The sequence below is a fragment of the Ailuropoda melanoleuca genome, chromosome 9 (genome assembly GCF_002007445.2).
Source record: "Ailuropoda melanoleuca isolate Jingjing chromosome 9, ASM200744v2, whole genome shotgun sequence".
Classification (NCBI taxonomy): domain Eukaryota; kingdom Metazoa; phylum Chordata; class Mammalia; order Carnivora; family Ursidae; genus Ailuropoda; species Ailuropoda melanoleuca.
In genome coordinates, this window is record NC_048226.1 from 5,155,533 (window position 1) to 5,168,056 (window position 12,524).

The 12,524-nt window shown below is 42.4% G+C and overlaps 1 protein-coding gene across 7 annotated transcripts in view; it reads left to right on the forward strand.

Moving 5' to 3' along the window:
• The window catches only part of BLM (BLM RecQ like helicase), an 85,614-nt gene that overhangs the window by 46,147 nt on the left and 26,943 nt on the right, over nt 1-12,524 (forward strand). For all 7 annotated transcript variants that reach the window (XR_004627671.1, XM_034667853.1, XM_011225692.3 and 4 more), the window contains 2 exons: nt 8,247-8,353; nt 10,230-10,390. Coding sequence is in view for 6 of the 7 variants with exons in the window: in XM_034667853.1 (XP_034523744.1) it covers nt 8,247-8,353; nt 10,230-10,390 (268 nt within the window). In the remaining variant the exon portion in view is untranslated. The remainder of the gene's footprint in view (nt 1-8,246; nt 8,354-10,229; nt 10,391-12,524) is intronic.

Below are 12,524 nucleotides of genomic sequence, written 5' to 3' on the forward strand. Positions count from 1 at the left end.
GGCACTATTCTTGACATTTTATGTATATTAACTCATTTCTCCACACAAAAGGCTTATGAGGTAAGTAGTCTTATTTTCCTCACTTTGGGATGAGGAAACGGAGGCACAGAGAAATAACTTAAACAAGGTCATATGCTTTGCCGAGTGCTGGAGGGAGGACTTAAACCCAAACAGTCTGGTTTTAGAACCCTTTAAATACTTTTTAATAAATTGCAGAATGAAGTCATTGGTAATTAGGGATGTAAATTATGACTGCAGGAACTCAGGAAGGCAAGATTGACGGCAACCCAAAATAACAACGAGTGGTTAATGAGGAGGGGTCGGATAGGGTTTTATAGAGAAAGCGGGCTTTGTAGGATGAGTAGTCTTTTTTGTAAGCAGCTGCATTGAGATACAGTTTACATACCTTAAAATTCACCTGTTTTAAGTGTGCAATTCTATGATTTTTTTTTTTAGTTTATTCACAGGGTTGTGCAACCCCACTACTATCTAATTTTAGAAAATTTCTGTCTCCTATAAAAGAAACTCCATACCCATTAGCATACTCCATCAGTTCCCTCTATCCCCCCATCTCTCCAGCTGTAGATAACCACTAATCTACTTTGTGTCTTTATAGATTTTTGCCTAAGCTGGACATTTCATATAAATAGAATTTTACAAAACATGGCCTTTTGTGACTGGCCTCTCACGTAGCATCACGTGTCCACGGTTCATCCGTGTCATAGGCGTGTCAGCACTTCATTCTGTTTCATTGACAAAAAATACGCGATCATATGCGTACTGTCCACATTTTATTCGTTCATTTATCGTGTGGTGGATATTTGAGTTGTTTCCATTTTGTGGCTGTTGTTAGTAGGAATACTGCTCTGAGCCTTTGTGTCTAAGTTGTTGCGTGGACAGGTGCTTTCGTTTCTCGGGGACATCTGTCCAGCAGTGGCGTCGTTGGGTCATCCAAACTGCAGGTGGCTTTCCAAGCAGCTGCAGCCTGCAGCGTGTGAGGGTAGCGGTGTCACTGTGTGTCTTTTTGATGATACTCATCCCAGTGGGTGTGACGTGAGAATAGCTCTTCACTCACGATTCAGAGCTGAAGTTTCGGGCCTCAAAGTACAAGTTGGTTCCAAGGAACAGAGAGTAATCCATGGGATGAGTGGGGAGACCCTGGAGAAGGGCTGGCCCTGGGGAGGCGGCTTGAAGCCCGATCGCAGGGATCTTGCGTTTCGCTATGATGAAGTATTTGGACTTCTGTGGGCAGCTTGACCTGGGAAGTGGCTTGACCTGAACCCTGCGGTAGAATGATCACCCTGTCAGTGGAACAGGAGGTGGAGCGGAGGAATGAGAGCTCAAAGGCCACACGAGGCTCCCAGGAAGCCCACTGTAGCATTCTAGGAGAAAAGTGATGATGGTGGCAGCAGCAGAAGAGGACACAGGACAGTGTGGAGGGAAAGCAGAGTTGAATCAGTAAGACTGGCAGCCAATGGCATAAGAAAGGCGGACCTCATGGAAGTTTATACTGGTTTCTGGTGCGGGTGACCAGCACCACTGACCGTAACTGGACGTGCAGGAGAGGAGCAGGGGTGGAGGGGTAGGCAATGAGTTTGATTTTTAGATCTGTGGTGTGGGAGATGTTTAAGAGGTGAGTAGGGATGGTCATGGCCTCAGTCTTCATAAACTTTCTTTGGCCATATGGGCCTCCTGAGAGAATTTTGGAAAACTATACCACTGGTGTATTTCTAACCTGACACCAGAAATTTTTCAGCATGAGTTTTAAATAAAGAGAATGTGGTCTGTTGTAAATAACATTTTTGAATAAAATTGTTACCTAGCCCTTTTAAATGTATCCAGTAGAATATAAATATAATACCAATTTTGTACCTACTTTCACTCACTTAAAAAACACATTAAAATTTTTTAACTTTAAATACCTTCAAAAATTCTTTAACAGATATTTTACATCTTTCCTTTTTCTCTTTGAACTCCTATTCTCTTTCAGTTTCCCCACAGATTTTTATCCTAAGGTAATATATTTTTATGCGTGAAGTCTTGTTGCTTACTCTATCATACTTACCTGCAGGAAAAATTAGTATATAAATTAAAAGTTGTTTTTAAATTTCCCATACCAAAATTTTCTTCCAGATTGAATTATTATAATCATTAGTTATATATAACTGGCTGAAATAGTTTAACCATATTTTTCAAATTTTAAGCATACATTTTGATTGGGAATGTGTAATTTAATGAGCTAGGACTTCTTTTCAATTAGCTGATGCTTCCATGGCCAAATCGACACAGTTCATATTTCTTATTTTTATAGATGTAAGCATTGAGAACCATTGCTCACATAAACATGTAGATGGGAATGGAAAGCATTTTATTATAGCAGTAACACTCAATTATTTGAATTTTTTCTGACGTATATGCCAAAATTACATAATGATCTGTCATCAAAAATTATTTTTAATGATGTGTCAGTTGACAGCTCAACTTAAGTCCTTTAAATTTTGCAGAAAGCAGAGAATTATAAACTATTTGAGTGGCAAAATAAGTCAGATCATTAGTTACTCACTTTACTTTTTCTGGGAAACATGCTATAAAAAAATACTTTACCCAAACTTATCTAATGACCATTAAGTACTCTTGTTCCTGGGGCGCTTGGGTGGCTCAGTCAGTTAAGCATCCAGCTCTTGGTTTTGGCTCAGGTCATGATCTCAGGGTTATGAGATTGAGCCCCACGTCAGGCTCTGCACCAGGCATGGAGCCTGCATGAGATTCTCTCTCCCTCTCCCGCTTGCCCCTCCCCCTCCAGTCAGTCAATCAATCAATCAATATTCTTGTTCCTCTTTCATTGTAATGAATCTTGTATCCATTATATTTGGAAGAGTTAGGGAATCAAAATACTGTTAGTTACAGTACACCTTTTCTAATATATTTTTGACAGGTATTTTTATTGTGGGATATGTTTTTAAATAATAGTTTTATCATAATTTTGTGGCTACCAGTTAGCTCTTTCAAATACTGGGACATGACTACTATATGAGCTGGTTGGCAAAGCCAGAGTTCATTGCCAAACCCATCACCTAAATTCAACTTACTTTCATTTATTTAAAAGGAAAATTCTGACTTTGTTTCTCAATCCGCATAAACTGTTGAGTACACATCCCCATGACAACTATCTCAGTTTCAAAAGCAACACAAGCTGAGCACAAATTGATTCCATTTCCTGACACGTCACGTAAAATGACACGAGTTTGACACCCTGGACCTAATGATAGTTCCCATGTTAATGTCCGCTGATGCAGTACTCCCTTAGAGAAGATACAGTGGAGTCTCAAGGTTTTTAAAAAAAATTAAGATCTTTATTGAGATATAATTGGGATGCCTGGCTGGCTTAATCCGTAAAACTTGAGACCCTTGATCTCCAGGTAGTGAGTCAAGCCCCACATTGGGCATAGAGCCTACTTTAAAAAAAAAAAAAAAGAGAGAGAGAGAGAGATGATTGACACATCATAAAATTCACCCATTTAAAGGTTAGCCTTTAGGGGGGGTTTTGTCTTTTCACAGAGTTACATAACCATCCCCCAAATCTAAGCATAGAACATCTTCATCACCCCAAAAAGAAACCTGGTATTCGTTAGCAGTCGCCCCGCCCCCCCACACGCTCCCCTTCTCTTGTGTGCCCGTCGGCTTTCCCCGAGCGGAGTCTTGTCAAAGCTCATCCATGCTGCCACATGTATCAGTACTGGCCGAATAAGCTTCCACTGTTTGGGCATTCCGTGTTTGTTTATACATTCATCAGTTGGTGGGACCTGTCTCTGACTAGAATATGTGGTAATTCCAAGCATCCCATTTTCCAACAGACCGGGTAAGACAAACTTGTAAGCAACTGTTAACGTTCTCAGCGTAGCAAATTGTGTACAAGCTGCTCTTAATCGGTGACCCGTGTGTTCGGGTCTTTTGCAGTAGAGATGTCTGTTGTGGTTTTGAGTTTGAGATCAGCAACTTTATTTCCTAATCTCATGTCATTTTATTATTTTTAGTAATTTGTTTGACTGAGTTAATCAGTTAACATTTCTAAGGTTTTTAAAAATTTTTTCAGATTTTGTGCCAGTTTTTGATAACTGCTTTATTGAGATGTAATCCACATACCATACAATTCACCTGTTTAAAGTGTACAATTCAGGGGCGCCTGGGTGGCTCCGTTGTTGGGCGTCGACCTTCGGCTCAGGTCATGATCCCAGGGTCCTGGGCTCGAGCCCCGCATCAGGCTCCCTCTCCCACTCCCCCTGCTTATGTTCCCTCTCTCACTGTCTCTCTCTCTCCCTCTCTGTCAAATAAATGAATAAAACCTTTTAAAAAAATAAAAATAAATTGTACAATTCAGTTGGTTTTAGTGCATCGTGCAGCCATCACCACCGTCAATTTTAGAACATCTTCCTCACCCTGCAAAAACACCCGCGTCCAATAGTAGTCACTCCCCTCCCCCACACCCCTGCCTGCCCACAGCAACCACTAATCCACCTTCTGTTTCTAGATTTGCCTATTTTAGATATCTCATACAAATGAAATCATCCGATCCATGTTCTTCTATAACCGGCTTCTTTTACTTAACATGATGTTTTCAAAGTTTATTGCTGAATAATATTCCATTGTATGGGTGTGGCCCATTTTATTTATTGGTGAATATTGGAGTTGTTTTCCATTTTTGGCTCTTATGACTGATGCTAAAATATACGTTCACACCCAGGTTTTTGTGTGGACCTGTCTTCCTTTCTCATGGGCATGCACACAGGGGTGGAAGTGCGCACGTGGAGGGCAACTCTTACTTTACACCTTCTGCAGGACTGCCAGGCTGTTTTCCAAGGGAGCCGCGCCATTTCCCATTCCCACCAGCAGAGTCGTGGCTTCTCAGGCCACCTGCACATGCTATAGTCTCTTTTTTGACCCAGACCTTTTTTTTTTAAGACGTAAAACATTTTTCTGAAATTACAGCATAGTGTAAAATGTAGGGAAAGGTAACAAGGTCATTCTTGTCTATAGTCATTTCAGCATCCGTGTGGGTAGAGAGACTCCTGCACCATTCCCAACCTCAGCCCATCTACATCATTTGTACACTTGGGCGGTTCTTTTTTTACCATCATTCTGTCAAGACTATGGTTTCCTTTGCTCCGGCAGTGATCGTAAATAATTGAGAATGATCGATCGAAATAGTCCACAGACGGAGCAGTCTTTTACCTACTGCCTTTCCTTGCTACAATCCGCTACATCTTCCTCTGCCATTTCCAGCCCCAGAAAAGAGCTCTCAGTGTTTTGTGCATATAAATAGCATAAGAGAGATGGCTTCAAAGTATTGGTTGACAGACGTCTCGCAAGACTGTTAGAGCAAGGTATTCTGTGACAGTAGCCAGCGACGCAAGTAGCAGCATCATAAGTGAAAATAGCTCCACTCCCGCCACTTTGCTCTTGATGGATCTGAAATCAGAATATCCCGGCAAGGGCCAGCATACTTCATTCCTCATGTCACACGTTACTCCCAACAGGAATATGTAAAACCCTTACAAGACAGGAAGCCCTACCAAGGGTTTCTGGTACTTTGATTAAAGAAAGTTTCAGGGGCGCCTGGGTGGCTCAGTCATTTGAGCATGAGACTCTTGATTTTGGCTCAGGTCATGATCTCAGGGTCATGAAATCGAGCCCAGCATTGGGCTCCACACTGAGCGTGGAGCCTGCTTAAGATTCTCTCTCTTCCTCCCCCCCCCAACCCCTGCTTGTGCACACACACTCTCTTTTTAAAGATTTTGTTTATTTATTTAAGAGATAAAGAGCACGTGGGGGGAGGAGCAGAGGGAGAAGGACAAGCGGGTTCAGCACTGAGCGTAGAGCCTGACACAGGGCTCGATCCCACGACCCTGAGATCGTGACCTCAGCCAAAATCAAGAGTCTGACGCTTAACCAACTAAGCCACCCAGGCGCCCCCCCCCAAAAAAAAAAGAAGAAGAAAGAAAAGGAAAGGAAAGGAAAGAAAGAAGGAAGGAAGAAAGAAAACAGCTGCATGCATCCTGTATTCAGTTTGTTCTGTGTGGTGTCCTGGAGGCTTTTACTGCCAGACCAATGCTCAGTTGTGAGGTTCAGAATGGGTGAAAAAGTAGGGTTTCTTTGTTTGTGTTTAGAAAGTGAGGGGACAGTTGTAAAAGGGAGAGGCGGGGCAGGGCTGACAAACAGGATGTCTGGACTGCAGGAGCACTCTCAGATCAGTCTTCTGGGAAAAAGTACACGTGAAAATGAAGGATCTGCAGATTGATTCCTTTGTAGTTGTCTTTGCTCGTGTACCATTAGGAAGTCTTTGTGAACCCCTGGGGTTATGCATACCCCAGTTTTAGACCGCTGATTTAAAAAGAAGTTGGTCTGTGGTTTGGAACGCTAAGGCTAAGCAGGGGGCAGAAGTTGGGGTATGTGGGGACCCACACGGGGTGCTGCTCAAAGCGGTGAGTGAGGTCCCCGAAGAAGGTGACGTGGGGGAGAAAAGACAAGCCGGACGCTGGGGAGTGGTCCCCACTTAAGGAGTAAGCAAAGGAAGAAGACAAGGAGACAAATTAGAGGAGCAAGGGGGCAAGTCCATGGACTGTGAACTGGTCAGTGCTCGTAGGGGGTTTCTGTGAGTACAGCAGCAACACACGGTGACGGAGAGGTCAGCGAGAGTGAGGTGGACAAAGACCCATGTGCACACTGCACACAGAGAGAAGGGGACCACTGCCTCTTGTGCCGCCGCCTTACCTGCGTAGCAGTCCCTTCACACATATGGCTGCCCTCCACATACAAGGCATTCTTCTGTCCTCAAGTCAAATGAGTTTATCCTACCACTGGCAACAAAACCTGGACCCATCCACCTTGGATTCAGGTACAAAGACAGAAAGCCAATGGTTTTATTCACCATCTTCCTTCCCTCTGATCCCCACTCCCTGTACGTAGGTACCCTCCTTAACCATGGGTTATTACAGTTACAGTCTTTCTTTTCTTCCATCAGGATGGGCACTGACATGTCTTTATGCTCTAACCTTAACTGTCCTGCAGGGTTACCTCTCCTTCCTGCAGATGTCAGAACCTAGGGTAGTGGGGATCCCTGCAGAGCCAAGGACCCCGTAACAATCTCCTCATCTTTCTTTAGCTTTTTTTAAAATAAAGATTTTATGTATTTGACAAACAGAGAGAGAGAGCACAAGTAGGCAGAGTGGCAGGCAGAGGGAGAGGGAGAAGCAGGCTCCCCGCTGAGCAAGGAGCCCCCCATGGGTCTCGATCCCAGGACCCTGGAATCATGACCTGAGCCGAAGGCTGACGCTTAACCGACTGAGCCACCCAGGTGCCCCTGATTTAGTTTCAAAAGCCTAGATAGAACAGTTTTGGTAGAATGGTAATGGCAAAAAACCAGAATGGAGGTATCAAGAATTGAAATTGGATGTATGGTTGGTTGGGGGCGTTAAGTGACCTCTGAGAAACTTGCCATGGGAGGGAAAGAAAGAGGGGAGGTGCCAGCCGCAGTGGAGTATAGGGTCCAGAGGAAGCTTCTGCTGCTTTTAGGATTGGTGGTCCTACACAACATACTCCAACAAAAGGGAAGAATTCACAGAAGAGACTGAAATACAAGAGAGGAGAGAATGGAGAAAAGCTCCCTAAGGAAGCGGGAGAGAGGAAGTGGGCCACCAAGAGCAAAGGGCCAGCAAAGGGAGAGTGTGTCTGTCTCCAAGGCAACCACATCCCCTTTGGGGCGCAGAGCAGAGGACGGTGACCTATGATGTGTAGGTTGTGAGGTTCAGAATGGGTGAGCTCCCGCAGCTGCCCTGCCATCAGCTCCTCTTGTGCACCCTCTAAACCTGGGAACACTGGTGGCCTAAAAATGTGGGTTTTCTCTGATTTTCTTAATCTTTTAAATAATGTTTTATGTGCCTCTGCTTATCCTCAACCTCGTCCTGGCGGCTGGGCTCCTGACTCACCTGTCTTCTCTACGTGTTCTCTTCTATAGCCCTCCTGATTCCTTGTCATCTCATCCATAGACATTGCTCCTTATCCGCGCTCTGTCCGCGAACGCTTCACCTGACTTCGTTCCAGGGTTCTGTTATGCAAGCTGTCAGTGACCACATTCCGCTTGAGACAGCTTGATGATTAGGTTGGCATAGTGGAAATCAGTGTTTAATGTGTGAAGGTGGCTAAAACTCTATTTTCTTATAATAACAAACTTCTATGTTTGGGACTTCTAGGTTCAGCATGAGCTTTAACAGACATAATCTGAAATACTACGTGTTACCGAAAAAACCCAAGAAGGTGGCATTTGATTGCTTAGAGTGGATCAGAAAGCATCACCCACGTGAGTATAGCCATGTGACAGATTATGTCTAGAAATAATAAATGTCTTTTTAGTACCACAGTGGAATATATCGTTGTGCATATTAAACATATCTTTTCTCGTTATAATAGCACTAACTAGCTATTTATAGAACAGAATATTGCAACTGTCTCAATCCTGGAAATTATAAAATCGCATTTGGTTTGATAACAATTAACCCTAAGAAAAAGTATATGAAATATTCCCTCCTACACACCGTGTTATAATTCGCGGTTTCAGTGTCTCTCCTCTGGCTTCTGTTGGTATGAATTACACCACTTTCTGTGTTAGGGCCTTCTCCCAAGAGTGCCTCTGAGTTCTGTTAACTAAAACGAGATCCTGAAATGCCTGGTAGTTTTCCATGTAACCCCTTTTCTACTTTCCCGTAGAGAATTGTTTCTGTTAACCACCTCGGTTTCATTTTTTAAAAACTAGTATACATGTTTGCAAGGCGCCTGGCTGGCTCTGTGGGAGCAAATGACTCTTGATCTCGGGGTTGTGAATTCGAGCCCCACATTGGGTGCAGAGATCTTTTTTTTTTTTTTTTTCAGATTTTATTTATTTATTTGGGAGAGAGAGAGCATGAGAGAGAGAGAACGAGAGCACAAGCAGGGGGGAGAGGCAGAGGAGAAGCAGACTTCCTGCTGAGCAGGGAGCTGGATGTGGGACTCGATCTCAGGACCCTGGTATCATGACCCAAGCCGAAGGCAGATGCTTAACCGACTGAGCCACCCAAGAGCCCAAGAGATCACTTTAAAAAATAAAATGAAATCTTAAATTAGTATATGTGTTTGTTTGAACAAATCAGACAATGCAAGGATAGACCAAGAAGTCTTCCACGGTCTCCCTCCCTGGCCTCCTTCTCCCAGGCGCAGAACATAGAGTTAGCGTGTCTGTCTATACCTTTCGCTCTGCCACGGAGAGAGGACTTTTTCTTTTATACCTTTCATTTTGTGATTCTCAAAACAGTACATATAATATCTGCTTACTGAAGAAAACCGAGAAAGCAACAAGAAGAAAGAAGCAAAAGACAACCCTTACCTCAGGACAAGTCACAGTTACCGTTCGGGGTTTATTTCCTTCCAGCGATTGCTGTGTGCATTGTTCTTTCCATGAGCATACTGTATCTACAGTTTTTCTGCCCTTAACCTGTTTTATATCTTGAGCATTTTCGTGGTTTTTTTTTTTTAAACTTAGAAATCACTGAAAAGTTTCAGTATATCTTATTTCATAATGTCCTTTCTTAATTTCCTAATGTTGGCTATTAAAATTTTCCTAATTTTCAAAGGGAGGAACAAAAGTTTTCACAGAAGTCCTTGTACCACTTTATTTCCTAGATTAGTTTCCTAGAAAGAAACTGAATCAGAAGCTGGAAGCATTTCTAAGGCTGCTATGTCCTGCTACCCGCTTTCCCCAGCATTTGAGTGAGGGTGTCCTCCCAGTTTTTAGCCCGTGTGAAGCAGAGCCCCGAGTCCTCCAGGCCCACCTCAGGAGTCATTCGGGGGACAGAACAAAAGGTCACATCTTGTGATTTCCAGTATACGTGAACTCCTTGCTTGACTTACTCTATCTATGTGCCCCCCCCCCCCCCCACTATAAGAAGACTATGGAGGTCTGCTTACGGTTTGTGTATTTCTAGGAACATAATGAGGGGCACTTGGGTGGCTCAGTTCGTTGAGCATCCCACTCTTGGATCTCAGTTTGTGGCTTGATCTTGAGGTCGTGGGTTCAAGCCCTGCAATGGGCCCCACGCTGGCTGTGGGGCCTACTTAAAAGAAAAAAAAGAACATAATGAAAATTGTGTTGTTATTTATGTTAAAAGCTCTCACGTCTGAATACCGTTTTGGTTTCCTGGCAGATGACTCTGGGATAATCTACTGCCTCTCCAGGCGAGAATGTGACACCATGGCTGACACTCTACAGAAAGATGGTCTGGCTGCTCTTGCTTATCATGCCGGCCTCAGTGATTCTGCCAGGGATGAAGTACAGCACAAGTGGATTAATCAGGATGGCTGCCAGGTAACATTTTTTTAAATAAACAAATAAAGGAAATAATTTTTTATAGTATATGAACAAACTTGCACATGCCGGATGAAAATTGTTTTTACTCTAAAGATATCAGGCATCAAAATAAGATCAAAATAAAACTGAAATTTAGGGGCGCCTGGGTGGCACAGCGGTTAAGCGTCTGCCTTCAGCTCAGGGCGTGATCCCGGCGTTACGGGATCGAGCCCCACGTCAGGCTCCTCAGCTGTGAGCCTGCTTCTTCCTCTCCCACTCCCCCTGCTTGTGTTCCCTCTCTCGCTGGCTGTCTCTATCTCTNTTTTTAAAAAAAAAAAAAAAAAAAAAAAAAAAAAAAACTGAAATTTAAAAATGGGTCTTCTTGAGACTTAAGTTGCTTTTTCTTTCTTAAATACAAAAAAATTTTTTTATTTAGTTGTAATTTACGTACCATAAAATTCACCCTTTCAAAGTTTACAAGTCAGTGGTTTTTACTATATTCACAAGGTTGTGCAAGCATCACCACTGTCTAATTCCAGAATATTTCATCATCCCAAAAAGAAACTCCATACTCTTCAGCAGCCACTCCCCAGTCCCTGGCAACCACGAATGGAACCACTGCTAATCTGTCTCTATAGATTTTCCTACTCTGGACATTTCATATAAATGAAATTATACGGTATATACTCTTTTGTGACTGATTTCTCTTATTTAGCGTAATGTTTTCAAGACACTGTGTATCTTGTTGTAGCATGTATCAATACTTTATTTCTTTTTGTACCCCAGGAAACATTCCATTGTATGGATGTATCCTAGTTTGTTACCCGTTCATCAGTTGGTAGACATTTAGTTGCACCCACTTTCTGGCTATTGTGGATAATGCTTCTGTGAACATCTGTGTACATATTTTTGTATGAACATGTTTTCAGTTCTCTTGGGTAGATACCTAGGAGTGGAATTGCTTAGTCATTTGGTAACTCTGTGTTTAACTTTTTGAAGAACTACCAAACTGTTTTCCAAAGCAGCTACAGAATTTTTCCTTTCTACCAGTGATGTAGGAGGTTCCAGTGTTTTTTTTTTTTTTTTTTTTTACTATATCTATCCTAGGGGATGTGAAGTGGCATCTCACTGTGATTTAAACTTGCATTTCCCTAATAACTAATTGTGTTGAGATTTCTGAGATGACAGATTTGTCACCCAAGTGGACCAAGAGGGAGGAAGCTAAGAACGCTCTAGGCATCCTGTACGGTGGCAGGTGCCAGCCTTCTTGGATAGATCTCTCTAAATACAGGGATGAGTTGGAGAAAAATGACTAATTTTTTTTTTAGCCTATAAAGTTCTCAGTTCACAAAAAGAGAAATTACCCCAAAGGTTCAAAGGAAAAATATCTTTCAAAATTATTTTGTAATGGAAAACAGAAGAAAATCTTAGAGGATATTAGCCGAGTGTCCTTGGAAAGATGTCAGTATACTGGACATATATGAACTAGAAATACTTTGCCGTAAGAAGATCACAGGCCGAGATGAAGGCACAAATAAAAATGCAATTTATCTAGATAAGAAAATGCATGAAAGGCAAAACAAGTAGAAGCATGTATCAAGACACAAATGGTTTGATTCAGTGCAGACATCTGCATCAGTGAGGTGGTGAATAACTTGAAAATGTCAGCCTAAGAATAATCATTGTATCCAAGGAGGAAATGAGGAAGGCTGAAGGAGATACAGTAGTCAGATGTGCTCTAAAAGAATACATAACAAATATTTAACAAATTTAAAAGCATTATCTCAAAGTTGCTGGGGGAAAACTTACATGTAGACATAGTTCACCACTTTGTTTGATTTACAAAGAGCTGAAAAATTATATTCACAAAGATGCAGAGGTAGGATGCTCTACAAAAAGCAGGCAGGCCTGAGACTGTTTCACTGAATAACAAAAGCAGGAACACAGTCTTCAGAATCAAAGGAGGGAAGCTTGGGACTGAAGGATTTCACAGCCAGCTCACTGTCACAGATGTTGAGCACAACAGAAAGGCACTTTCGGATATGTCAGGTCCAGAAACGCATCACCAGCTTATCTTCACTCAAGTAATCACAGTTACCAGTCTTCCCTAATTTGTATATTTAACCAAGCAAAATTCCAGTGGTTTTTTTTT